Source organism: Scomber scombrus, chromosome 16 (genome assembly GCF_963691925.1).
Source record: "Scomber scombrus chromosome 16, fScoSco1.1, whole genome shotgun sequence".
NCBI classification, from domain to species: Eukaryota; Metazoa; Chordata; class Actinopteri; order Scombriformes; family Scombridae; genus Scomber; species Scomber scombrus.
The window spans coordinates 4,680,174-4,707,195 of record NC_084985.1 but is presented as its reverse complement, the minus strand read 5'-3'; the positions used below and the strand labels follow the sequence as shown (position 1 = coordinate 4,707,195).

General features: G+C 40.0%; 4 protein-coding genes across 4 annotated transcripts in view; all 4 read right to left on the bottom strand.

Annotated features, from left to right (window-relative positions):
* Positions 1-27,022, bottom strand: part of LOC133996494 (major histocompatibility complex class I-related gene protein-like) — a 636,344-nt gene that overhangs the window by 268,275 nt on the left and 341,047 nt on the right. The gene's annotated exons all lie outside the window — the stretch shown is intronic.
* LOC133996064 (tripartite motif-containing protein 16-like) lies at positions 18,032-19,804 on the bottom strand. Its single transcript, XM_062435611.1, has one exon. The coding sequence runs from the start codon at positions 19,792-19,794 to the stop codon at positions 18,040-18,042; it is 1,755 nt and encodes a 584-aa protein (XP_062291595.1). The 5' UTR covers positions 19,795-19,804; the 3' UTR covers positions 18,032-18,039.
* Positions 20,334-23,956, bottom strand: LOC133996065 (tripartite motif-containing protein 16-like). Its single transcript, XM_062435612.1, has 2 exons — positions 23,929-23,956; positions 20,334-22,472 (listed from the first exon to the last, which is right to left on the bottom strand). Exons 1-2 carry the CDS (start codon positions 23,954-23,956, stop codon positions 20,800-20,802), a joined length of 1,701 nt encoding a protein of 566 aa, XP_062291596.1. The 3' UTR covers positions 20,334-20,799.
* LOC133996066 (tripartite motif-containing protein 16-like) lies at positions 23,987-25,663 on the bottom strand. The gene has a single exon (XM_062435613.1). The coding sequence runs from the start codon at positions 25,646-25,648 to the stop codon at positions 23,987-23,989; it is 1,662 nt and encodes a 553-aa protein (XP_062291597.1). The 5' UTR covers positions 25,649-25,663.

Sequence of the window (27,022 nt, the reverse complement as noted above, 5' to 3'; positions counted from 1 at the left end):
TATGATACCAGTACCAAAAGTACCTTTAAAGTGATATCAGTACCAAGTACTTCATTTGATACCCATTATGTTATTAGAAGCTTTGAATTGCCATAAAATGCCACCAGTCCTCCACCTCTTAGTTATTTCATTTTTATACAAATGCATTTTGAGAGTCTCCAAATTCTGAATATTTATTACATACAAAATGCCTGGGTGCAAAAAAGATCGATTGCAGGTATCGTTCAACGGGAGAGGTTTCGATACTACTTGGTATCGGTTTATTTCGGTCAATACCTTAAAGGTGACATCACGCCTCGCTACGTCCATTTTTGAACCCCTGCCTGCTCATGTTTTTGCCCCATCACTAATCACTGAAATTAACCAGGTGTGTACAATGTTATCATAACTGATAGAAACTGTACTTAAAACAACTCAAGTTAACATTTAATAGAAATTTAAAAGCAAGTTGTCATGAACTGTAATTATAAGATTTAAGCAGGACCACCTTCTAAGTCTGACCTTAATGACAAAGCATCATTAACAACCTGTCAAAGTGAAATCTTTAACTTTAAAGCAGCCTAACTTTTCTTGTGATTACACCGTTATGATGTGGCCTTGTCAGGGGCCCGCTGACATTTCCTGCTTTCCAACGGCTCCGCGGGGACGAAAGGTGAAGCATGATTAATGAGAAGATAGACGGGGGGCGACAGCAGAGGAAGGATGAGAGATGAGTGAGGGGGTAGGGAGGGGGAATCTGTAAATCAGTGCTGATATGATCTCTGTGGTTTATTCTTTACAGAGCAATTTGAAAATAATTAAATATGTTTTTTTTAGTTACAGTGATGCTATCAACACTTCACATTTCAAACCTTAACACTTAATTCAGATTCAGTTTTTTGGATCGGCGTTCATTTACCTCTTAAACTGCATTAACTGATTTTTTTTGGCCACTTGGGGGCAGCAGAACCAAGTTGTGAACGTAACACTGACATATCAGCTTTTAAGTTGTTATATATTGAACTATTTCCACATACAGAGGTTACTAATCAACATTATCATTCATTTAGTTGTGTTTCTGTCCACCTTGTGAATATAAGTTTGTGGGTCATTTCACGTACTTCTGTGAGATCAGAAGTATGTGATATGACCACGACCTCTTAATGTATTTCTGCTCAGCACCAAACAAACACAGCAGCTAAAGAGCCAGATATTTACTTCAGGAGTTGGTAGAGAGCAAAAACAGACTTAAAAGAGAGAGAATATTGGACTTACATTCAGCAGGTGGACAGAAACACGACTTTAAATGATTGATAATGTTGATCAGTAACTGCTGGATGTGGAAATAGTTCAAACACATCAACTTAAAAGGCGATGATATGTTAGCGTTCACAACTTGGTACTGCTGAAAACACATCAGCCAAAAGTCAGTTAATGTAGATTTAATTGGAGCGCCCTGGTGGTCAAGTTGTTAGTGTGCATGCCACCTAATCGCAGCGTCCCTGGTTCGAGTCTGGCCAGGGACCTATGCTGCAGGTCATTCCCCTCTCTCTCTCTCTCTCTCTCTCTCTCTCTCTCTCTCTCTCTCTCTCTCTCTCTCTCTCTCTCTCTCTCTCTCTCTCTCTCTCTCCTCTCTCTCTCTCTTTCTCTCTCTTTCTCTCTCTCTCTCTCTCTCTCTCCCTGTTTCCTGTTAGCATCTATGCCAGTTACTCTCTAAAATAAAGGCCAAAAAAAAGCCCAAAATGTAGATTTGATTGAGGAAACAGGCCAACATAATTTGTCCTGTGCTTTCCAAAACTGTTACAAATCACTGTTAACAAGTACTGATGTTTTATGGTGTGACAACGCTGTGGTTAAGGTCTGGTTAGGTTTAGGCACAAAAACTGCTTGACTAGGATTAGGGATAGATAATGGTTTTGGGTTAAAATGATCACTTGAAATGTCTTTAATTTAAATTAAAGAGTACGATCTAGACCTGCTCTATATGTAAAATGCCTTGAGATGACTTTTGTTGTGATTTGGCGCTATATGAATAAAGATTGATTGATTGATTAAAGTAAGGCAACCTTCGTCGTCATGGCAACAGTAACCTTCTACCTCTGAATATGGTCATTTGTCCATATTCCAATTTCTAGTAAAGATAATCAATACAAAATTTAACGCAAAGTTATGTTTTTCACTGTCACACTAAAAGTCACATGTATGTTCAATCCCTCAAGATAAGATTTTGTAGCATGAAACTGGCTTTTAACTGACTTTAAAACATTCTTTCTGAATCTGTAGCGTGACACTCACAGCTGCAGAATGTCTATGTAGAGGAGTTCAGAGATCCCCAAGTGTCTTAAAATTACAAAAAGGTCATGCATTTTTATTCTCAAGCACATTGCTGGCCTGACATCTAGAGAGTGTGGGCCTGCAAGTTTACACAGCCAGCAGCAGTGTCTGGCTGACTATCTGCAAGTCATTAAATTGAACTCTAGCGGTTCTTCACTTAACCCTGGATTCACCAGTCCAGCTCATAATGGGATTAAACAAACTTTCTAGGTCCATAACAAATTTTAAGTTGGCTCTAGAGGAGGATAATTATCTGGAAATATGATTACACTACTGATCTTTTCTTTCAGCTGCAAAAACAACATGATTTGATAAAAATAGACTATGTAGAGGCCAGATGAAGCAGTACAGCATGAAAAAAGCAGTAGAAAAAGAAAAAGACGAATCAATTAACAAAAATTATGAATCAATTGCTATCAAAGTATTATAATTGTTTGCTACATACAGCTGACATTTTTTTTGGTATTGATTCCCCCCCCCCCCCCCCCCCCCCTCACGAAGCTCAATTATGATAATGACTAAAATATCCCATGTATATAATTACAACAGTTTAAAGTCACACCGTGTTGTAGAGCAGATTAATGGAGGAAAGCAGCCAGCAGGATACAGCAATGAAGACGCTTGATTGACTGAGGGACATTGATTTGACTGAAAAACATCCATATCGCTGCTCTACAGCCCAAAACAAACATGTGACTGTGAATTTAAAAAAAATCATTACCTCGAATGAAATGAATGAGATGGAAAAACTGTATGAACTCATTTTCATTCAAGGGCCACAAACAGCCCAATTTGATATCATGTGGGAAGGAGGAAAAGGAGGAAAGAAGGAAGGAAGGAAGAAAGAAAGGAAGGTTGGAAAAGGAGACAGTAAGGAAAAATCAAAGGAAAGAAGGAAGGAAAGAAGGGAGGGAGGAAGGAAATAAAGAAGGAAGGAAGGAAGGAAGAAAGAAAGAAAGGAAGGTCGGAAAAGAAGACAGTAAGGAAAGATCGAAGGAAGGAAGGAAGGAAGGAATGACAGATGGAAGGAAGAAAGAAAGAAAGGAAAGTTGGAAAAGAAGACAGTAAGGAAGGAATGAAGGAAGTAGGCTGGATTGTAACCCTCGGCGGGCCGGTTCTGGCCCACGGGCCGCATATTTGACCCCCTGAATAAAAGAATATATCCACTGTGTTGTAATGACGGGCAGCGAGACGCCTCTTTATTCAAAATAACAACAATAAATAAAAGAATATCTCCACACTGACAAACAGCTTCAACTACTTTGTAAGCAACAGGTGTTTTTCAGCCAATCACAGGTGCCGATCCTCTCAGTGCAACACTGCATTTAATTTATTACTGATGACTCCGGTTAATTAAAAACCTAATATGTGGAAAAAACAAAAAAGCCCTAATGCGATACCAGATGCATTTATTATATTTTGGGTGTAATGAGATGATTGTATTGTTTTTGTTAATTTCTTCTACATTTATAAGCTATTTCCACTTATAATTGATAGGTGACGAGGGAGAGGGGGTTAGTGTGAATTGAAATGGGGACTGTCATGAATTTTGGAGCAGGTGGATCCAAATGTAGAGACTGCAGGTTGAAAGAGGCTGAAAATAAGTACTTTATTCTGGGCTGAGAAGGCAAAAACAAAAAAGTGGCAGGAAAGCACAAAAGGTAGAAGAAGAAGACGAGAACAAACCAGAGTAAACTGAACCAAAACAAGACACGAGTGAAACACATGAGGAAATCAACTAAGGCGGGAAAACACAGGAAGTAAAAATAACCACACGCACAAGGAGAAAATCTTTCAAAATAAGACAGGAATTAAAACACAACAAAAAACCACAGATACAAACACTTCTATTCATCTTAATACTGTTACTTATTACTCTGAATCTACTGTAGATACTCCAGTTATAGTAATTGTAAGTATCATCATGAGAATGAGGCAAGAATGTGCAGCTGTGAGAGGCCCGAATATGTGATTTAGCTCAGATGGAAACCACTTGATTAGATTTCTGCTGTTCATCCAATGAGTATCACAGACACATTTTTTGATAATTTGTGCACATTAACGACTTTTTTTCAGATTATAAATGAGGAATTTAAGACTTAAATTAAAGGATGGGCTCATAATTGTTCAAGTCTGTCCTAAAACAGCAGTCAGGTGCCCAAATGAACAATGAAACATCATCTTGCTGTAATCATTCCTCCTGTTCATACTGACCATTAAGGGATCCCTTAATAATGTATGTTCAATGTTAAATTGGGAACCAAGTCCACAGCCCTCCTTCTGTGCTGAAGTGTAGTTTATTTAAAGTTAATTTGAGGATTCAGCCATCCAAATTAGTCAAAACCAAGTGGATATCTTCCAAAGTTTCTGTCTCTTTTGTGCCAAATTCCCTATTTTTGTTATGATCCTTCCACTGCAGCTGAACAGGAAAAAAAACAATCCATCAAAACACAAAGAGGGAATGGGAACCTTTTATTAAAAAGACTTTAACTGTGGAAGATATCCACTTTATTTGACTAACTCAGATGGCTGAAACCTCATTATCTTCACATAAACTTTACATTTTATGCTCAAAACGACACCTGTGCATGTTTTCCCCCCATTATTTACATTAAAAATACATTTAGAGGAGATCTTCTAATGGTCAGTAGGAGCAGGAGGAATGATTACAGCAAAGAAAAGTGTTTATTTTTGGCTCCCTTAATGTTGTTTTAACCCTCCTGTTGTCCTCCTGGGCTTAAAACTGACCCAAAGACAACAGGCGTTAACTCAAAAATGAGGTATAATTTAATTTAAATGAGGCCTATTGATCATAATTTCCAACATTATGTGTAAAACATGTTGTAATAAGTTGGAATGAAGTTGGCTAAAAAGATCTATAGCAGAATTGGGTCCATTTTTATTCGAGAGGACAAAAGTTGCATGGTTGACGGTAGGACAATAACAGGGTTAAGACTAAAATTTGTGCAAGATTTTTATCCTCCAATGCTCCATTTACACAAAACTTACTTATACATTATGCAGGATGCTGATTTATATCCTGGCAGCATCTTTACTGTGATCCAAGCACAGATCTGATCCTCCTCCTGAGCTCCAGAGTAGGTTGACCCTCTCTAGCACAGGTTTCCATGGCGATTTAACCTGTGTGACAAAAGTAAGCCGGCTTTAAAGATAAAAAGAAAAATCTGAGGTTAAGCTAAAACATTTCCTGACTAACCCTCTAATCTCACTTTGTCGAGTTATTGCTCAATAAACACTCCTCTATGAAACTATGATTTTGTGCTTTTGAGGCTTTTAAAGTTTTTCTTATTGTTGTTTTAAACACTAAAAAATAAACATAATCATGCTCAGGAGGAGGTTTCAACCGCTGCTGCAGACACCGACTGGAAAATCAACCGCAGCACATTAGGGCTTCAGCAGGATTGGACACATACAGTCAATCGAACTCATCCATATATACAGCCTCGTACATTGAATCGTCCCTATAGCATCCCCTCCATGTGACCACAGATAAATCAATTGTCCTTTTTTACTCTCCTGCTCTGTAACTTTTGCCCCTGAGCCTCATAACATCGTTGACTCGGTCTGACTCTGTGGCCGATAACGATGTGATGTGTTGCAGGAACGGTGGGAGGCCTCGTTCTGCTTGATTTATCCTCATTAGGTGCACTGTTGAAATATATGTAGTGGCGGAAAATGCTCCAAATACACAGAGAATACTGCCAATATTGGTCGTCAACAAGAATTATTATACAGTATATCATGCAGGCATGTGTAACTTTCAGAAAGAGAGAGGAAGTTCATTAAATTAAGGTTTATTTAACCCATATGCAATGTAATTAAATATAATAGATCGCATGTAATGTGGAAATCCACCTTTTAAAATAAAACTGAAAAGAATCTGCAACATTTTCAGACTATTAAAGCTTTATTTTTAATGTAAGAACACGAATATTGCTGCCTTTTAATGAGCAAGGTTAGCTATCTTTATTTTAAGTGTGGTGCTTGTAAATGTTAGAAAAAAGGGTTATGTAATAGATTTAAGGAAGCATATTGATAACCTTTCTGTGTGTTTGTGTGTTTTCAGCCACCAGACCTTCAAACTGAGAGAAAAACTGATGCATTTTTCTACTTGAGCTCTTAAATATCTGTTCAGTACTCCAACTAGCTTCCTTTTATACATTTTTTAAACTGTGCTGCTGAAGACTTAACATGTGTTTAGTGTTATTATACTAAGGACTAGTGTACCTTAAATTAGTTTTAACATTTTTATACTTTATAATTTTAAAACTTTTATATTAAAATCATGAATTAAAATCATAATATTTGAACCTTTGACGATTTCAATCACAATGCTATCAATCATTTGTTCTTTACATCAAATATTAGCCGTCGCAAACACACTTAAAAACATACCTAAATAAAATAATTACATACTGTTAACCTTGTTTATACTGCTGAAAAACACATGAATAAACTCAATATTTCAGCAGGCAGCTTAACAAACTTTACACCTACTCCTTTAAGATCGACAGAGTGGTTTAGTATCACGCTGTAAGGTGCGGATATAGGAGGAGTCGAAGTTGCAGGTAAAAAATTCGTTACTTTATTTTCTATACTTTAACAACTATAAAATCAGGGGAAAGGGTAGGGGGAAAAGTTCTGTGTGGCGAGAGTGGCTTTCTCTCAGTGGCGTCTCTCAGGTGAAGCACATCAGGTCCTAATAAGCTCTGAGCGCAGACGCACTCAGCGTGCGGCCTCTCCACGGCACTGTCCAGGGTACTGAAGGTGACAGGTTAATGTGACACTCAAACCGCAACAAACTCCGGGCCGATGGACGTTTAACACGTTCATCACTCCACTTCCAGATGATAAAGCAGTTGAATAGGTCTTCTTAGAATAATGTTGAAAGGTAAACGAATAGAACATGATCTTACTTTTCCATCACGGCCTTGAAACACTTCCTCCACTCGACCATTCCTCCACATGTGACGTGGCAGCCTTTCATCATGAACAAGAACAAAATCTCCAACCTTGAATAAAGTTGATTTCACACTTCTGGTACAGTGAGCGGAACGCAACTCCATCAGATATTCTGTTTTCCATCTGTTCCAAAACTCACCCACCAGTTTACGGCGGTAAATCCAGCGCTTCGTCAGCTGTTCTCCATCCACCTTCCTGTTGTCTGTGACCTGGACAGGCTCCGCCATTTCAAAGACGAATTCATCCGTTTCACTTTTCCAGACGAGGCCCAGGACCTTTAATGGAGTGGAATCGTTCCCTTGTTCCTGTTGTTCCTGTGACCATTTTTGTTGAAGTTCAGGACTGTTTGTTTTCCACTTACAAAGATCCATCCCCGCACTTGCCATGATTTCTCTGGCGTTTACACACAGCTCTTCCGCTGCGTCACTGTTGTCGGTTCCACTTATGAAATCATCCACATAAAGACATTCTTTTATTGTCCGTGCCACTTCAGGATTTTCTTCTTCATGTTGTTTCAGATGGTGTCGTACAGTAGCTGCCAACAGAAAAGGACTCGATGACACTCCAAACGGGACTCTGGTCATCCTGAGTGTTTTCACCTTTATCTCCCTTTGTGACATCAGCTTGTCATCTGTCCAGAGAAATCGCAGTGCGTCTCTGTCTCTTTTGTCGAGTGAGATTTGCAGAAAGGCTGACTTAATATCTGCCATTACAGCTACTGGATATTGTCTGAATTTGATCAGAATGTTCAAAAGGTCAGGATTTAAATTTGGACCTATAAGCAGACATTCGTTTAATGAGCAGCTAAATTTCCCATGAGAGGAGGCATCGAATACAACTCTTAATTTTGTCGTAGCTCTGTCTTCTTTTATGACTGGATGATGTGGTAAATAGTACACTGGGTCATTTGTCACATTATCATTGACTATTTCCACTATATCTTCTTTTAAATAGTTTTGAATAACAGCGTCATATCTTTCAAAAAGAGTTGGATTAATTTTAAGCCTTCTCATTAGATTATCAAATCTGCTTTTAGCTGTAACATAATTTGAGGACATAGTTACATGCTCATTTTTCCAGGGCAGTCGGACTTCGTATCTGCCGTCAACAAACTTCACAGTTTCTTCAAATCTTTTCAGAACTGTTTCATCTGTCTCGGAATGTAACTCTTCCTTACCTATTCCGAGTGACTCCAGTTCCCAAAAACTGCGCAACTGGTTGGAGAGCGCTTGGTCTTGCTCCACACAGACATGCAGCAGTTCAACGTCAACAGCTTCGGTGACAATATTCAGTGTGGTGACTTCTCCTTGCACAAGCCATCCAAACACACTCTCCAGCGCAACAAGTCCGTCTTCCAGCTTTTCCATTTTGCCAGTGACAATTCTCCAGTACTGGTCTCCTCCAATTAGGACTCCCAGTTCTTCTGATTCCATTCCTCTCACGGGAACATCCGCCATAGGCATTCCTTTTGACTCCAAATCATTTCTTATCGTTTCATTTGCCATTTTAATAATTGAAGAGCTCACCTTGGGCGTCTCCAGGAGCTGAACTTCGATATTCTGATTATTTCTGATGTTCCTTAAACGCACCTTCACCTTCTTGCACATCAGTCTTTGAGGTGTTTTGGAGCCAAATACAAAAACATTCAGTGTTTCTTTTACCTTTTACTGGCAGGTTAAGTGCTCTGGATATGTCTTCTCGAATAAAACTACGTGAGCTACCTCCATCCAAAAGACATCTAGCCACCTGACTTTGAGTGGGTGCGTCTATCCAAACGGTAGCTGTTTGGAGTAAAACTGTACTACTCATAGAACTACTGGGAGCTGCACTTGCTATCACTGCATCTGTTGTAAGATTTCGGGCAAGTTGCTGTGTGTTTTCTTGTCTCTCTACTGTGTGTTTTTCTTGTTGATTGGATAATTGAGGGCAGACTACTTTGTGGTGTCTTCGTCCACATTCTTCACAGGTAATTCCCTGCGTCTTACAATTACGCGCTATATGTCTGCTACCTAAACACACAAAACACTTTCCTTCTTTTCTCAATTTTTCTCTCCTCAGTTCAAGAGTCAGTTCTGTACAGTTCTTAGATCTATGATTGCTTCCTCCACAGAATACGCACCTTGGCTCATCTCTGACGCTGACAGCGTGGAACGAGGCTGTAGAGGCTGTGTAAGATCTCCTTTTTTCCGGTATTCTCTTCTCCGCATAGGGCCTTTCCCATTGTTTCTCTTTATCTGGTTGTTGCACATTCTGGGTGAGATTAGCTGTTCTTTCACGACTTTCAACCTCTTTTTGGAAGAACGTCATCAGGCTTTGGACACTGAACGTGTTGTCATTATTTGCATCATCTCTTTCACTACCGTTTTGACGGGTGAACTGCAAAGCCATTTCTTCTGGTATCATCTTCATGAGAATAGGGCAGAGAAAGTTGCCATAACTGTCAGAGACTACTCCCATTGAGCCTAAACTGCGCACTTGTATCTCGATGTCATCATATAGTCTGCGTAAAGCTGCGACATCCCAGGCCTTTTTTACTGGTGCCAGATTTAATAGCTTATTCATATGTGCATTTATGATGAGATCTTTACGCCCAAATCGGCTGATAAGCATTTTCTTTGCATTGTCATAATTTTCGTCTGATAAAGAAAGTCCCATAACTACATTAGCTGCTGTGCCATATAAAAACGATTTCAAATAGGTAAATTTATCAGACTTGGTTAGACTTGCATTATTGTCAACTGCTGTCTCAAACTGGCTCCAAAAACTCTGCCACTTACTGACATCTCCGGAAAACTTCTCCATAACCAATTTTGGCAACTTGACTGCTGGAAATCTTCTCACCTCATTGTTTGAATATTGGGAAGCCACTGAAGCTGCGCTCTGATTGTCGTCCGTATTTCTCAGGATGCGTTTTATCCTGGTCTTTCTTGATATGATTCGATCCATGTATTCAAAGGTTGAATTGACCTCATCTTCCAAATCATCCACTGCTGTCTCCGCTTCAATGTCATGGTCACTATCCAACAAAGCTCTTTCTCTCGCCGTCAGATGTTCCAAGTATTCATCCAGCAAATCTATGCTGGGATCTTCTTTTCCAACCTCCCGATCAATCTTGTCCAAGAGTCGTGTCGTAGCGGCCCGTACTGCTCCCCTTAGTTTCTTTTGTCTTTGCAGGTTCGACATTGTTGCTTTGTCCTATTGTCCGCGTCTTCAGCTGTCATGCGTTCTTTTTGTTTCTTCTCTCGGGTTTTCGGCACCAAAATGTAAGGTGCGGATATAGGAGGAGTCGAAGTTGCAGGTACAAAATTCGTTACTTTATTTTCTATACTTTAACAACTATAAAATCAGGGGAAAGGGTAGGGGGAAAAGTTCTGTGTGGCGAGAGTGGCATTCTCTCAGTGGCGTCTCTCAGGTGAAGCACATCAGGTCCTAATAAGCTCTGAGCGCAGACGCACTCAGCGTGCGGCCTCTCCACGGCACTGTCCAGGGTACTGAAGGTGACAGGTTAATGTGACACTCAAACCGCAACACACGCTAACATCACTTCACACTTTACGATATATTTAACAGGTTTACAGTAGTAAATACTGCGTGTATACTGGTGTGCATCCATAGACTGTATATAAGAAATGGACGTAACATCCGTGACGTCACCCATTGGTTTGTGGACTGCTGCTCGGAAGCCAATAGTTTCGGATCTGAGCGGCGCCATCTTGAAAATTTCCGGTGCATGCTGGGAAAAATAAAAACACAGATTCTACTTATATGGGCATCAGGAGGAGCATGAGGCGCCCTCCTGAACCTGTGAACCAATCAACCTGTCAATCACGACGTAGCCACGCCCTAATGCATACCCTGCTTTATCGTCAAATATAAAATCAGGGAGGCCAACATTTCACAAATGAACATCATACTGCATTGAAGAAGGCTTTAAACTAGCAATTGAGACCTTAAACACATTTTGAAAAAGTTTACTGAGGTTAGAAATCAAGTGAGAAGTTGGTGAGTTCTCCATTGACTTGTATAGAGACGGAAGTCCTTTTGACACCAAAACGGTCGCCCCCTGGTGGCCTTTTGATAGAATGCAGTTTTAAGTTACTTCCGCGTTGGCATCATTTCAGAGGACCGGAACTCCCCGCCTGGATTAAGAGAGCTGGATGCATCACCTCTACTTAAACTTGCTCACAGTTCCCCTAGTGGTCACTTTAAATAGTGCAACAAACAAAAAAATCCCCTGCAGCCCAGAAAGCACAATTATAAAAGAGCTCTGTAAAACTGTTGCCAGTTTACCTCCGACTGCAAAAACTCAGTCATCATATGAAGGCTTTATATTTGTAAAACTGGACCAAAGTGGTGAACTTGATCTACTAACAGAGAGACATTCACATCCAAAGAACCGGTTGTTAGCTGGCTATAAAAGAAACTCATTCATCACAGTTTATGAATGTGAGTTTAACACCGATACACAGTGGTGTTATCCTGTAGTCCTCTCTATCAATAGTAGAATATGTTCAGTATGTTAAAGGCTATAAATTATGATTTGGGGATAAAGGGACGCTTCTGTGTGCAGCTCCGAAGGAATAAACACTCATCAATACCGCTCTGAGACATTTACAACACCCGTAGATTTTTAGTTCAAGCTGACCAATTTTAGAGTGTTTGCTCCCTGGGAAACAATTTAACACTGAGGGGATTATCCCGGTTAAATAAAGTGAAAGTAAATGGGACCGGTGGGATCGCTCTGAGCAGAGTGGGAGGATACTCCCTGAGTTAGAGTCTAATTGGTCTGAGGGGAGAAGCCAAGGGCACTTTGTGTGGAGAAAAAAAAAAAGACCTTTCAGAAAAGCTTTAGGAAACACAGGAGCTTCCCACATCGTTGAAAACACTCGCCTGTGTTTGCATTGCTCAAAGCGGCTTCCTGGGTTTGGTTTTAGTGGTGATGGCAGAGTGTCAACACCAGTTTGAGTTTGGTTTCAGTCTGTTAAACAATAAAAGAATAAATTGAGGCTTTAGGAGACATTTTTTTTTGTCTATTTCTCTCTTAGATAATGTAATGAGACTCCAACAGGAACTCATCGTTTTCCAACCAATGATTGCAAGTCACTTTTTATCCAAAACTGCTTGAAAATGACTTAACTACACAGTTTATTCTCAGCCTTCAACCTTTATTGGAAGTGTTCTTAGCTTGCTGCAACACACAACGAAGACAGATGAAGTTAATTTCACTCACGTCATCGCACCACATGTTCCAAGAAAAGGCGATTACAAGTCTTCTTCTGAGAAACCTATATGGAGGAGTTTTGTTCGGTATGAGAAACGTAATCCAGACCATCTGCAGGAAATTAGCCAAAACACAAGAGTTTAAGGTAAAAAAAAAAAGGAGATGGATTGTGGACACCTGATTCCATATGCTTGAAGAGCCGAGCAGAATAAAATGAACTGTGGCCTCAAGCTCATACCAAGCTCTGCTCTGCTGTTATTCTATAGTTTTCATTTATTGTCAAGAAATCCCCCGAAGAGTCCATGTGTTAGTCTGTCTCTCAATACTTTCTGACTTTATAACCTGTCTTTAGGACCCCAAGTCCACTGGTTCCTTCATACATAAATGTTTAAAAAGTAGACACAAATGTTTAATTTATATTTCTTAGAGGACCCGGAACTCACCTGAAACAGTTTGGTGCTGTAGTTTTTATTGAATGCTACTCAAACTGGACAGAATGCTGCTTTTAAAAGGGACTATTTTCAGCAGCGGATTAATCCACATGTGAGCATTTCCAGCAAGTAATAGTAAAAGTCATCAAGGAACATGTCACCCAGTGTAAAATAATCTGTTTTTAGTTGCTTTTAACGACATTGGCCCTCTATGACTCAGAGGAATAAACTGTATCAGACTTAAGATAAACTGTTTGTGTCACTAAGCACCAAACCCACTGGTTCCTCATCGTATTAATCTCTTAAAACTAGTCAGAAATGTATAGTTTATATTGCTTAGAGGACTTATGGTATTCACCTAAAACAGGTAGGTGCTGTTTTTATTAAATGCTCTTAAACAGGAGAAAATTGTGCTTTTTTAAGGGACTATTTTCAGCGGCGGATTAATCTACATTTGTTGCTCTATGTGAGTATTTTCAGCAAGAAATGGTCAAAATAAAATAAAGTGTCTTTTAAAGGTAATGAAGGAACATGTTTCCCAGTGTAACAGTGTTTTTTCTCATGCTTTTGGACAAAAAAACTAAAATCTGAATATATGTATAAACTGCAAAAGCAATTTTGAGTGCAATATTTAGGCAACTGGAATGTCTTGTCTATGTGTGTTATGTGTTTTAGTTAGTTTTAGTACTAATTACTAATTTATTTTATTCCTTTACAAGCACCTTCTTTCTTTTTTGATTTCAATTTTGTTGTACATGTACAATGACAATAAAGACTATTCCGATTCTGATTTATGGCACGGAGGAATGAGCTGTATCGGATACAAAGGCCGTACTTGTTGTATTTTCACCGTTGGTTTACGTATTTTAATGAGATTTACTGACAGTAAAAAAAAAAAAGTAGAATATTGGTAGATTTAGCCTTTAACTGGATATCAACACCAGAGAGGGAAAATAACATGATTCACTCAAATTAAGAGTTCCTAAAATCAAATCTGACACGATGACACGTTATCAAAACTCTGTTTACGAGCCCCGATCCACTTTAAATTAGACAGTAATTAGGCTAACGAGCAAATACAGAAATACGAATAAATAAATGTTTCCTTTCTGAAAAAAACTAAGAAAACAAACTGCGTGATTGCATCATCTAGCTGCGGATCCCCTGCGTGAAAGACAGAAAGCACGAGGCTCAACCGCAGACTCACAGGATTCATGTCACACTGTGTTTAATTGATTTTTTAAAATTAAACTGGTGATTTAGGAATAAGGCGGTGACGTGAAGTGTGAAGAGGCTCAGTGATCCGGTGTTACAGTAAGCGTTCCTCCTCTAATGACTGTTTATGGAAGACTGCCTGTGTGAATGAATGTTAATGACTTTTCTGGGAAAAGCTTATTGAAGAAGCTGTTACCTCCTGCAAACATGAGGGCCCCCTCGCTTTGCTTCTGCCACCCAAACCCCTCTACACACACACACGTTTACTTAGAGTCACTTTTGGGGTATTTACATAGACTTACATTCATTTCCTGGAGCTAACTCTTAAACTAACCACTCACCCAAATATGTGTGTGCTTTTGCCCCCAATAGCAGAAACAATAAACTGGCCTTAAGTCTCTGTGTGTCCCTGAAAGTGACACACACGTTCACTTTTCCATCACTTCAGAGGACATTACATTGACTTACATCCATTTCCTGGAGACTTAATCAAACCTTAATCTTAAAAACTAATTGCCTAACTTTAACATAATCCTAAACCTGAGCATCATCCTGAATTTACGTTAATTTAAAACCAAGTTTTCTCCTTAAAATGAATGATTTGCATTAAGGGGACTCACTGTTTGTTTCCTATAAGGGAGCCAAGTCCCCAAAACATGAGTGTGCAAATATATTTACGTCCCTTTAACGCGAGGAATACCTGATCCACACACACACACACATATATATATATAGAGAGTATATAGTATACACATGAATTCCTGCTCATAGATCACATAAATTACACACATATGGATGCACACATGCAAATTTGAATACAGATGTGCCACCCTTCAGCACAAACACAGATGCTGAGTATACTTCATCCAGTTTGGTATGCCCCATTTGGCGTCTCATTTGCCCGCTGAACCATACCTCTTTGTGTATTGTGTTTGTTTTTCTTCTTCTTCCACAGACTCTAATTAAGGTTGTGTTGCCTCTGAGAAAGTCGTTAGTCTCTACATCACCTCGCTCTGTGGCTAATTACAGCGCTGACATGGCACAGCAGATATAAATGAGGAGTGATGCAGGTCAAGACTTTGTTTATAAGGATCTCATAATCTAATTTACATTTTTGTCATTGATAGCCAAAAATATCATTTAATGAGAATACAATGTTTTTTGCTTGGTGAAGAGGTGGAGGAGAAGCATCTTTCTGGGGGGAATCTGGCTTATAATTTACTGTAATGGTTGTTTTGTCATCAGAAGAAGAATGATCTCAATATTTTAGCATCTGTAATAAATTAGTTTTGCATATTTCGCTCATCGCAGGTCAGATTAGTTTGCTATTATCCTTCAGGTCAAACGACAAAGTTGTGTTCAGATTTGTGTCAATTTTGCTTGTGATTTTTTAGCATGTTTAATGAGCATTTCAATCAGAAGCACCCAGTCAATGAGCTGATGTGTGTGACCCTTAAAGTCGAGCTGAAACCTAATAAAACACAAATTGTCTCTGAGATTCTAGGAAAAACTGTAAAGCATTCTTATTGGTTCAGTTTGTATTTACGCCTCTATCAAGCCTCTTCTATAACAGATTATGTTCACAGAAGCTCACAGGAAAAAACTGGATTTTTCCAAAAAAAATGCTGAAATCATTAAAGCAGATTTCTATAAAATGAAACCTATAAAACTGTTAAATTATCCAGCGTCTCTCTATGTTAAAGAACACTGAAGTGGAATTTCCCCTCCTTCCCCTCGGGGCGGCAGAATACAATAAATGTTGATGAGGCTGCGTTTATTCAGCATTTTTGACACAAAACACTTTCTACTTTACCTCTCATTCACATTCTCAACTATTTGGGGTTCAAAGTCTTGCCCAAGGACACTTCAACATGTGGAAAAGATGACCCAACCCTGCAATTAGTGGACAACCTGCTCTGCCTTCCTGAGCCACAGCTACCATTACGGAAACCCCAAAAACCCCAAATGGTGGAAGTCTGTATATCTTTATGTAAAGCTGCTTCAGTGTTGATTTACTTTTAAGATTTGTATCTTTTTTTTAATACTTTTTGACAACAGATTTATTAATGTGTCTTTATCTTTTTATTGACTGGCAGCAGACTAAATTTCCGTCTGGACAATGCTGTGTTTGAGATTAAATAAACAGTCTTTAGTAAACGTGAGTCGTGCAAACATACAGCAGACTGTCTGTTCACAGGCACGTTTCCTGAAAGGACTTTTCCAAGAGGCGTGCAAAAGAGTCCAAAGGCTTTCTAGGAAAAGGGGACCTCTGCAAATATTTAGTCTGTTACATCACACCGTGGGCCACACACACACACACACACACACACACACACACACACACACACACACACACACACACACACACACACACACACACACACAGAGGCCCTGTGTTCTTTCTAGTAATACCTCTTACATCACAGGTTTTACCCTTTCACCCTCTCTCTCCTTCTCTCCTTACTCTAGCATTTACGTGACCCTTGATCCTACATTCCTTTCTCCCCTTTGCTCAGTTTGTCCCTCCCTCCCTTCTTTGTGCTCTGCCTCTCCATTCACTTTCATCTTTTACACTTTTATAATAATAACTGCAGTATTATGAGTGATGTAGTATGCAGTATTACAGTAAAAGTACTGCAGTATTATGAGTGATGTAGTTAAAGTATTACAGTAAAAGTACTGCAGTATTATGAATGATGTAGTTAAAGTATTGCAGTAAAAGTACTGCAGTATTATGAGTGATGTAGTATGGAGTATTACAGTAAAAGTACAGCAGTATTATGAGTGATGTAGTATGCAGTATTACAGTAAAAGTACTGCAGTATTATGAGTGATGTAGTATGCAGTATTACAGTAAAGTACTGCAGTATTATGAGTGATAGTATGCAGTATTATAGTAACAGTACTGCAGTATTATGAGTGATGTAGTTAAAGTATTGCAGTAAAAGTACTGCAGTATTATGAGTGATGTAGTTAAAGTATTGCAGTAAAAGTACTGCAGTATTATGAGTGATGTAGTATGGAGTATTACAGTAAAAGTACTGCAGTATTATGAGTGATGTAGTATGCAGTATTACAGTAAAAGTACTGCAGTATTATGAGTGATGTAGTATGCAGTATTACAGTAAAGTACTGCAGTATTATGAGTGATAGTATGCAGTATTATAGTAAAAGTACTGCAGTTTTATGAGTGATGTAGTATGCAGTATTACAGTAAAAGTACTGCAGTATTATGAGTGATGTAGTATGAAGTATTAGTAAAAGTACACAAGCTTTGAATGAGAAGGAAACACTTTGATCACTGTGGATAAAAATCATTTTTATTGATTATTGAAGCTTCAGATTGTTCACACATCCAATCAGTAAAGTGTGATCAATGATTTCATGTTCAGATTGACTTCATCCACACAGTCAGTTAGTTTAACCCAGAATGTCAGCTATGTACAAGAACATCATTAATGATTATTATCATGATATTTACAGTTTGATTGAACATTTCTTTATGAATTTACAAAGCGATGAGAACAAAATATCTGTGATGAAGGAAGTTCTGCTGTCTTGTCTGTTTAAGAAACAACAGACACAAATACATCAATACAAACATGAAACTAACATTTAGAACGAAGAGAAGTTTCATCTGAAGAAATGTCAGTGAAGGTTATAAACATGGTGATGAGCAGTGAGATCCTCCATGGATAAAAACACACAGGAAAAAGTCACATTTAAAGAAACTGAAAATATATATGAAACATACATGAAGTTAAAAAGGTGATTGAATATCCTAATTAGCATGTCAGCTGATCTCTGAGCAGCTCAGAAACACGGAGACAAAAACATGAAGAACATCTGACACATGAAGTCTGAAATGACTTCTGTCTATTTCAGTTTACACAACTCAGTTGTGGATACATAAACCAAAAGTCCAGCATAGAGAGGCTGAGTGAATGTGGTCTGGACTCTGTGGAGGAGAGTCATGGTTTCAGAGACGCTGTAGAAGGACAGAATACCTGCTCTGTGATCCAGGTACACTCCGACTCTGGAGGAATCAGGACCTGAGACGGTAGTTTTAATGTCGTTGAACCAAAATTCATACCAGTCAGTGTCACAATATAAAGACCAAGATTTGTCATTACGTCCAAATACAGATTCACTTCCTGCTCTGCTGATATTCTTGTATGTGACTGCTACCAAAACTACTCCTCCTCTCCTCTCCACCTCCCAGTAACAACGTCCAGTCAGACTCTCTCTACTCAGGACCTGAAACTTATCAGTGAATCTGTCTGTGTGACTAGAATAAGACTGTTTTTGTCCTGTGTATTTTACTTTTTTGTTCCCCTCAGATAATAACAGCTCTCTGTTGGCTGTGTTTGGATCCAGTGTAATTTCACGTGAATATTTTAAGAACTCAGCTCTGGTCTTGGGCTCTGGTTCTGGTTCTGACAGTAAAACGTCCACTTCAGTCACTGTCAGTGAGATGTTTGCCCATTCCTCCTTCAGGATGTCCTGTAGTTTATCTCTGAGCTCTGACACAGCTGCTGTCACATCCTCAAAGTATCTCAGAGGACGGATATTGATGCTGGATGAGTCTGTAGGTTCACTGAGTTGTGACACTGAGGGGTAGTTGTGTAAAAACTGGTTGTGATCCTCTGTGTGTGAGAGTTGCTTCAGTTCAGCGTCTTTCCTCTTCAGCTCAGTGATCTCCTGCTGCAGCTTCTCCTGAAGCTCTTTGACTCGTCTCACTTCAGTTTCCTGCTGGGATCTGATCTGCTGCTTCACATCAGAGCTTCTTTTCTGCAGGAGACAGATCAGCTCAGTGAAGATCTTCTCACTGTCCTCCACTGCTTTATCAGCAGAGCGACTGACGGCCTTCATCTCCTGTTGAAGCAGCTTCACATCTTTCTCTCTGTCCTGGATTCTCTGCTGGATGTTTAGTCGACTCACCTCGAGCTCTCTCTGCCTCTCAGTCCTTTCTGCTGCAGCTGCGACTGTGTCGTGGCCTCTATGTTCATCCATAGTACACAGATAACAGATACACTTCTTATCTGTACGGCAGAATATCTTCATCACCTCATCATGACGAGAGCAGATGTTCTCCTGGAGCTTCTTCGAGGGCTCCACCAGCTTGTGTTTTTTAAATGTAGGTGATTCATAGTGAGACTGGAGGTGATTCTCACAGTAAGAGGCCAGACACACCAGACAGGACTTGAAGGCTTTCAGCTTCCTCCCAGTGCAGACATCACAGGCCACATCTTCAGGTCCAGCATAGCAGTGATCAGCAGGAGCAGCTTGGAGTCCAGTCTTCTTCAGCTGCTCCACTAAAGCTGCAAACATGGTGCTTTTCTTCAGGACAGGCCTCGGTGTGAAGGCCTCTCTGCACTGAGGGCAGCTGTATATCTTCCTCTGGTCCTCTCCATCCCAGAATCCTTTAATACAGCTCATACAGTAGCTGTGTCCACAGGGAATAGTCACCGGATCCTTCAGTAGATCCAGACAGATGGAACAGCTGATTGTGTCTCGGTCCAGCTGATCTTTCTGCGCCATTTCAGCTCTCAGAGGCAACGACTGTCTGAGCTTCACTTCCTGATAAATGAAACAGATTTGAACTTTGATCTGATCATGTGATTCAGTCATAAATGCAGCCTGACAGGTCTGTGTTGAATCACATGTTGGTTACACCCATCTTCAAACTGAAGGCAGAGAACAATGAAATCTGATACCAGAGTGGAGCCTTTTGTGTTTAAAGAACAGTGACGGTTATCAGGACGAGGAGCCGCTCTGTGGATTCAAACTGTGTTTCCTCATTTACAGTAAAGTCTCAGTTAAAAGCTGCTCAAAATTTAACTTTACTGCAATGTACAAATACTCCATTACAAGTAAAAGTACTGCAGTAATATGAGTGATGTAGTATGCAGTATTACAGTAAAAGTACTGCAGTATTATGAGTGATGTAGTATGCAGTATTACAGTAAAAGTACTGCAGTATTATGAGTGATGTAGTATGAAGTATTACAGTAAAAGTACACAAGCTTTGAATGAGAAGGAAACACTTTGATCACTGTTGATAAAAATCATTTTTATTGATTATTGAAGCTTCAGATTGTTCACACATCCAATCAGTAAAGTGTGATCAATGATTTCATGTTCAGATTGACTTCATCCACACAGTCAGTTAGTTTAACCCAGAATGTCGGCTATGTACAAGAACATCATTAATGATTATTATCATGATAATTACAGTTTGATTGAACATTTCTTTATGAATTTACAAAGAGATGAGAACAAAATATCTGTGATGAAGGAAGTTCTGCTGTTTTCTCTGTTTAAGAAACAACAGACACAAATACATCAATACAAACATGAAACTAACATTTAGAACAAAGAGAAGTTTCATCTGAAGAAATGTCAGTGAAGGTTAGAAACATGGTGATGAGCAGTGAGAGCCTCCATGGATAAAAACACACTGGAAAAAGTCACATTTAAAGAAACTGAAAATATAAATGAAAAATACATGAAGTTAAAAAAAGTGTTGAATATCCTCATTAGCATGTCAGCTGATCTCTGAGCAGCTCAGAAACATGGAGACAAAAACATGACAAATTACAACATCTGACACATGAAGTCTGAAATGACTTCTGACTATTTCAGTTTACACAACTCAGCTGTGGCTCCATCACCATAAACATAAAGTCCAGCATAGAGAGGCTGAGTGAATGTGGTCTGGACTCTGTGGAGGAGAGTCATGGTTTCAGAGACGCTGTAGAAGGACAGAATACCTGCTCTGTGATCCAGGTACACTCCGACTCTGGAGGAATCAGGACCTGAGACAGGAGTTTTAATGTTGTTGAACCAAAATTCATACCAGTTAGTGTAACAATCTAAAGACCAAGATTTGTCATTACGTCCAAATAGAGATTCACTTCCTGCTCTGCTGATGTTCTTGTATGCGACTGCTACCAAAACTACGCCTCTCCACTCCACCTCCCAGTAACAACGCCCAGTCAGACTCTCTCTACTGAGGACCTGATAATGACCAGTGAATCTGTCTGTGTGACTAGAATAAGACTGTTTTTGTCTTGTGTATTCTACTTTTCTGTTCCCCTCAGATAATAACAGCCATTCGTTTGCTGTGTTTGGATCCAGAGTGATTTCACTTGAATATTTTAAGAACTCAGCTCTGGTCTTGGGCTCTGGTTCTGGTTCTGGCAGTAAAACGTCCATTTCAGTCTCTGTCAGTGAGATGTTTGTCCATTCCTCCTTCAGGATGTCCTGTAGTTTATCTCTGAGCTCTGACACAGCGGCTGTCACATCCTCAAAGTATCTCAGAGGACGGATATTGATGCTGGATGAGTCTGTAGCTTCACTGAGTTGTGACACTGAGGGGTAGTTGTGTAGAAACTGGATGTGATCCTCTGTATGTGAGAGCTGCTTCAGTTCAGCGTCTTTCCTCTTCAGCTCAGTGATCTCCTGCTGCAGCTTCTCCTGAAGCTCTTTGACTCGTCTCACTTCAGTTTCCTGCTGGGATCTGATCTGCTGATTCACATCAAAGCTTCTTTTCTGGAGGAGACGGATCAACTCACTGAAGATTTTCTCACTGTCCTCCACTGCTTTATCAGCAGAGCGACTGTCGGCCTCCACCTCCTGTTGAAGCAGCATCACATCTTTCTCTCTGTCCTGGATTCTCTGCTGGATGTTTATTCGACTCACCTCGAGCTCTCTCTGCCTCTCAGTCCTTTCTGCTGCAGCTGGGACTGTGTCGTGGCCTTTATGTTCATCCATAGTGCACAGATAACAGATACTCTTCTTATCTGTACGGCAGAATATCTTCATCACCTCATCATGACGAGAGCAGATGTTCTCCTGGAGCTTCTTCGAGGGCTCCACCAGCTTGTGTTTCTTTAATGTAGGTGATTCATAGTGAGACTGGAGGTGATTATCACAGTAAGAGGCCAGACACATCAGACAGGATTTGAAGGCTTTCAGCTTCCTCCCAGTGCAGACATCACAGGCCACATCTTCAGGTCCAGCATAGCAGTGATCAGCAGGAGCAGCTTGGAGTCCAGTCTTCTTCAGCTGCTCCACTAAATCTGCTAACATGGTGCTTTTCTTCAGGACAGGCCTCGGTGTGAAGGCCTCTCTGCACTGAGGGCAGCTGTATATCTTCCTCTGGTCCTCTCCATCCCAGAATCCTTTAATACAGCTCATACAGTAGCTGTGTCCACAAGGAATAGTCACCGGATCCTTCAGTAGATCCAGACAGATGGAACAGCTGATTGTGTCTCGGTCCAGCTGATTTTTCTGCGCCATTTCAGCTCTGAGGCAACGACTGTCTGAGCTTCACTTCCTGATAAATGAAACAGGTTTGATCTGATCTGATCATGTGATTCAGTCATAAATGCAGCCTGACAGGTCTGTGCTGAGTCACATGTTGGTTACACCCGTCTTCAACCTGTAGACCTGACGGGAGAGAACAATGAACTCTGATCCCAGAGTAAAGCTTGTTGTGTTTAAAGAACAGGGACGGTTATCAGGACGAGGAGCCGCTCTGTGGATTCAAACTGTGTTTCTTCATTTACAGAAAAGTCTCAGTGAAAAGCTGCTCAACATTTAACTTTACTGCAATGTACAAATACTCCATTACAAGTAAAAGTACTGCAGTATTATGAGTGATGTAGTTAAAGTATTACAGGAAAAGTACTGCAGTATTATGAGTGATGTAGTATGCAGTATTACAGTAAAAATACTGCAGTATTATGAGCGATGTAGTATGCAGTATTACAGTAAAAGTACTGCAGTATTATGAGTGATGTAGTATGCAGTATTACAGTAAAAGTACTGCAGTATTATGAGCGATGTAGTATGCAGTATTATAGTAAAAGTACACAAGCTTTGAATGAGACGAAGACACTTTGATCGCTGTTGATAAAAATGATCTTTATTGATTATTGAAGCTTCAGATTGTTCACACATCCAATCAGTAAAGTGTGATCAATGATTTCATGTTCAGATTGACTTCATCCACACAGTCAGTTAGTTTAACCCAGAATGTCGGCTATGTACAAGAACATTATTAATGATTATTATCATGATATTTACAGTTTGATTGAACATTTCTTTATGAATTTACAAAGCGATGAGAACAAAATATCTGTGATGAAGGAAGTTCTGCTGTTTTCTCTGTTGAACAAACAACAGACACAAATACATCAATACAAACATGAAACTAACATTTAGAACAAAGAGAAGTTTCATCTGAAGAAATGTCAGTGAAGGTTATAAACATGGTGATGAGCAGTGAGAGCCTCCATGGATAAAAACACACTGGAAAAAGTCACATTTAAAGAAACTGAAAATATCAATAACACATACATAAAGTAAAACAAAGTGTTGGATATCCCTATTAGTGACAGCCGATGACTTCTGATTTAGATTAGATTTTAGATTAGATTATTTTATTTCGAATGTGTAAAAGAAGAAAAAAACAAAAACAGTGAATTTACACCTAACAGAAAACATGATGCAATGCACTTTCACCCACATCCGAAAGGGAGTGGGAAGAAGTCAAAACGTATTGAATCCCACCCCTACTTCTTAAATCAATGCTTGCTAGCTCCTAATTTAATTACTAAATCATAACACCAATACACCAATTTCTAATATATATTATATGTAATGTCAATATATACATCTATATTTACTGTTATCAATATATAAATCATTGCTACATTTTTCCACCAAAAATAGCTATATACATATACATACATACACATATACATATATACATACATACAAACATATATTCATATATACACATCCCCACTTCTGTCTAGTTCAGTTCACACAACTCAGCTGTGGCTCCAGGATAAAGTCCAGCATAGAGAGGCTGAGTGAATGTGGTCTGGACTCTGTGGAGGAGAGTCATGGTTTCAGAGACGCTGTAGAAGGACAGAATACCTGCTCTGTGATCCAGATACACTCCGACTCTGGAGGAAACAGGACCTGAGACAGGAGTTTGAATATTGTTGAACCGAAATTCATACCTGTTAGCGTAACAATATAAAGACCAAGATTTGTCATTACGTCCAAATACAGATTCAGTTCCTGCTCTGCTGATATTCTTGTATGCGACTGCTACCAAAACTACTCCTCCTCTCCACTCCACCTCCCAGTAACAACGTCCAGTCAGACTCTCTCTACTCAGGACCTGACAACAACCATTGAATCTATCTGTGTGACTAGAATAAGACTGTTTTTGTCCTGTGCACTCTACTTTTCTGTTCCCCTCAGATAATAACAGCCATTCTTGTGCTGTGTTTGGATCCAGAGTGATTTCACGTGAATATTTTAAGAACTCAGCTCTGGTCTTGGGTTCTGGTTCTGGTTCTGACAGTAAAACGTCCACTTCCATCTCTGTCAGTGAGATGTTTGTCCATTCCTTCTTCAGGATGTCCTGTAGTTTATCTCTGAGCTCTGACACAGCTGCTGTCACATCCTCAAAGTATCCCAGAGGACGGATATTGATGCTGGATGAGTCTGTAGGTTCACTGAGTTGTGACACTGAGGGGTAGTTGTGTAGAAACTGGTTGTGATCCTCTGTGTGTGAGAGCTGCTTCAGTTCAGCGTCTTTCCTCTTCAGCTCAGTGATCTCCTGCTGCAGCTTCTCCTGAAGCTCTTTGACTCGACTCACTTCAGTTTCCTGCTGGGATCTGATCTGCTGCTTCACATCAAAGCTTCTTTTCTGGAGGAGACGGATCAGCTCACTGAAGATCTTCTCACTGTCCTCCACTGCTTTATCAGCAGAGCGACTGACGGCCTCCACCTCCTGTTGAAGCAGCATCACATCTTTCTCTCTGTCCTGGATTCTCTGCTGGATGTTTAGTCGACTCACCTCGAGCTCTCTCTGCCTCTCAGTCCTTTCTGCTGCAGCTGGGACTGTGTCGTGGCCTTTATGTTCATCCATAGTGCACAGATAACAGATACTCTTCTTATCTGTACGGCAGAATATCTTCATCACCTCATCATGACGAGAGCAGATGTTCTCCTGGAGCTTCTTCGAGGGCTCCACCAGCTTGTGTTTCTTTAATGTAGGTGATTCATAGTGAGACTGGAGGTGATTCTCACAGTAAGAGGCCAGACACATCAGACAGGATTTGAAGGCTTTCAGCTTCCTCCCAGTGCAGACATCACAGGCCACATCTTCAGGTCCAGCATAGCAGTGATCAGCAGGAGCAGCTTGGAGTCCAGTCTTCTTCAGCTGCTCCACTAAATCTGCTAACATGGTGCTTTTCTTCAGGACAGGCCTCGGTGTGAAGGCCTCTCTGCACTGAGGGCAGCTGTATATCTTCCTCTGGTCCTCTCCATCCCAGAATCCTTTAATACAGCTCATACAGTAGCTGTGTCCACAAGGAATAGTCACCGGATCCTTCAGTAGATCCAGACAGATGGAACAGCTGATTGTGTCTCGGTCCAGCTGATCTCTCTGCGCCATTTCAGCTCTCAGAAGCAACGACTGTCTGAGCTTCACTTCCTGATAAATGAAACAGGTTTGAACTGATCTGATCATGTGATTCAGTCATAAATGCAGCCTGACAGGTCTGTGCTGAGTCACATGTTGGTTACACCCATCTTCAACCTGTACACCTGAAGGGAGAGAACAATGAACTCTGATCTCAGAGTGGAGCTTGTTGTGTTTAAAGAACAGGGACGGTTATCAGGACGAGGAGCCGCACTGTGGATTCAAACTGTGTTTCCTCATTTACAGTAAAGTCTCAGTTAAAAGTTGTATATTATTATATATGACATCATTAGATTATTAATAGTGAAGCATCAGTGTTAGAGCAGCATGTTACTGTTGTAGCTGCTGGAGGTGGAGCTAGTTTACACTACTTTATATCTCAGACTGTATATAAAAATATAAAAACGATTCTACTTATATGGGCATCAGGAGGGGCATGAGGCGCCCTCCTGAACCTGTGAACCAATCAACCTGTCAATCACGACGTAGCCACGCCATAATGCATATCCTGCTTTATCGTCAAATATAAAATCAGGGAGGCCAAAATGTCCCAAATGAACATCATACTGCATTGAAGAAAGGCTTTAAACTAGCGATTGAGACCATAAACACATTTTGAAAACGTTTACTGAGGTTAGAAATCAAGTGAGAAGTTGGTGAATTCTCCATTGACTTGTATAGAGACGGAAGTCCTTTTGACACCAAAACGGTCGCCCCCTGGTGGCCTTTTGATAGAATGCAGTTTTAAGTTACTTCTGTGTTGGCATCATTTCAGAGGACCGGAACTCCCTGCCTGCTTTATATACAGTTAGCTAGTTTAGTCCAGTGGTTCCCAACGTATGGGTGGGGCCCCTCCAAAGGGTCAGCAGATAAATGTAAGGGGTGGTGAGATGATTAATGGCAGTATTTGAGTAAATGTACTTAGTTACTTTCCACCACTGTTCTTATATTTCACACATTTTCTTACTTCCTCTCTTCCTGCTTCTTCATTTCCTCCTTTATATTACTTCTGTATTTCATTCAGGTCTTTTCCTACATTTTCTTCCTTTCTCCTTTCATTCCCTTTTCTCTTTTTTTCTCCGTCAGATGTGCCCTCATTGCCTCACCATCCCTCCCTTCACCTCCTCCCTTCCTACTCTGTCCTTTCGCCTTCACTTGTTTTCATTTCCTCTCTCTCCCAGCGTTCGCTACAGATCCTTCATTCCTTACATTTTTTATTACTCTTTTCTTTCTTCCTTTCACATACTTGCCCCCCTCTGATGTATCTTCATCACCTCTCTCCCCACCTTTCCTATATACCTCCTTTCATCCCTTATTTCTTTATTTTTTCGTCCTTATTTGCCTTTA

What these genes read in the sequence shown, in the direction of transcription:
- LOC133996065 (XM_062435612.1), bottom strand. Translation starts at nt 23,956, where the DNA reads ATGTTTGTATGTATGTATATATGTATAT. An exon ending in ATGTATGTATATATGTATAT is followed by an intron (nt 22,473 to 23,928) that starts GTGTATGTATGT and finishes GTTGCCTCAGAG; the next exon opens with CTGAAATGGCGCAGAAAAAT.
- LOC133996064 (XM_062435611.1), bottom strand. Translation starts at nt 19,794, where the DNA reads ATGACTGAATCACATGATCAGATCAAAGTTCAAATCTGTTTCATTTAT.
- LOC133996066 (XM_062435613.1), bottom strand. Translation starts at nt 25,648, where the DNA reads ATGGCGCAGAGAGATCAGCTGGACCGAGACACAATCAGCTGTTCCATC.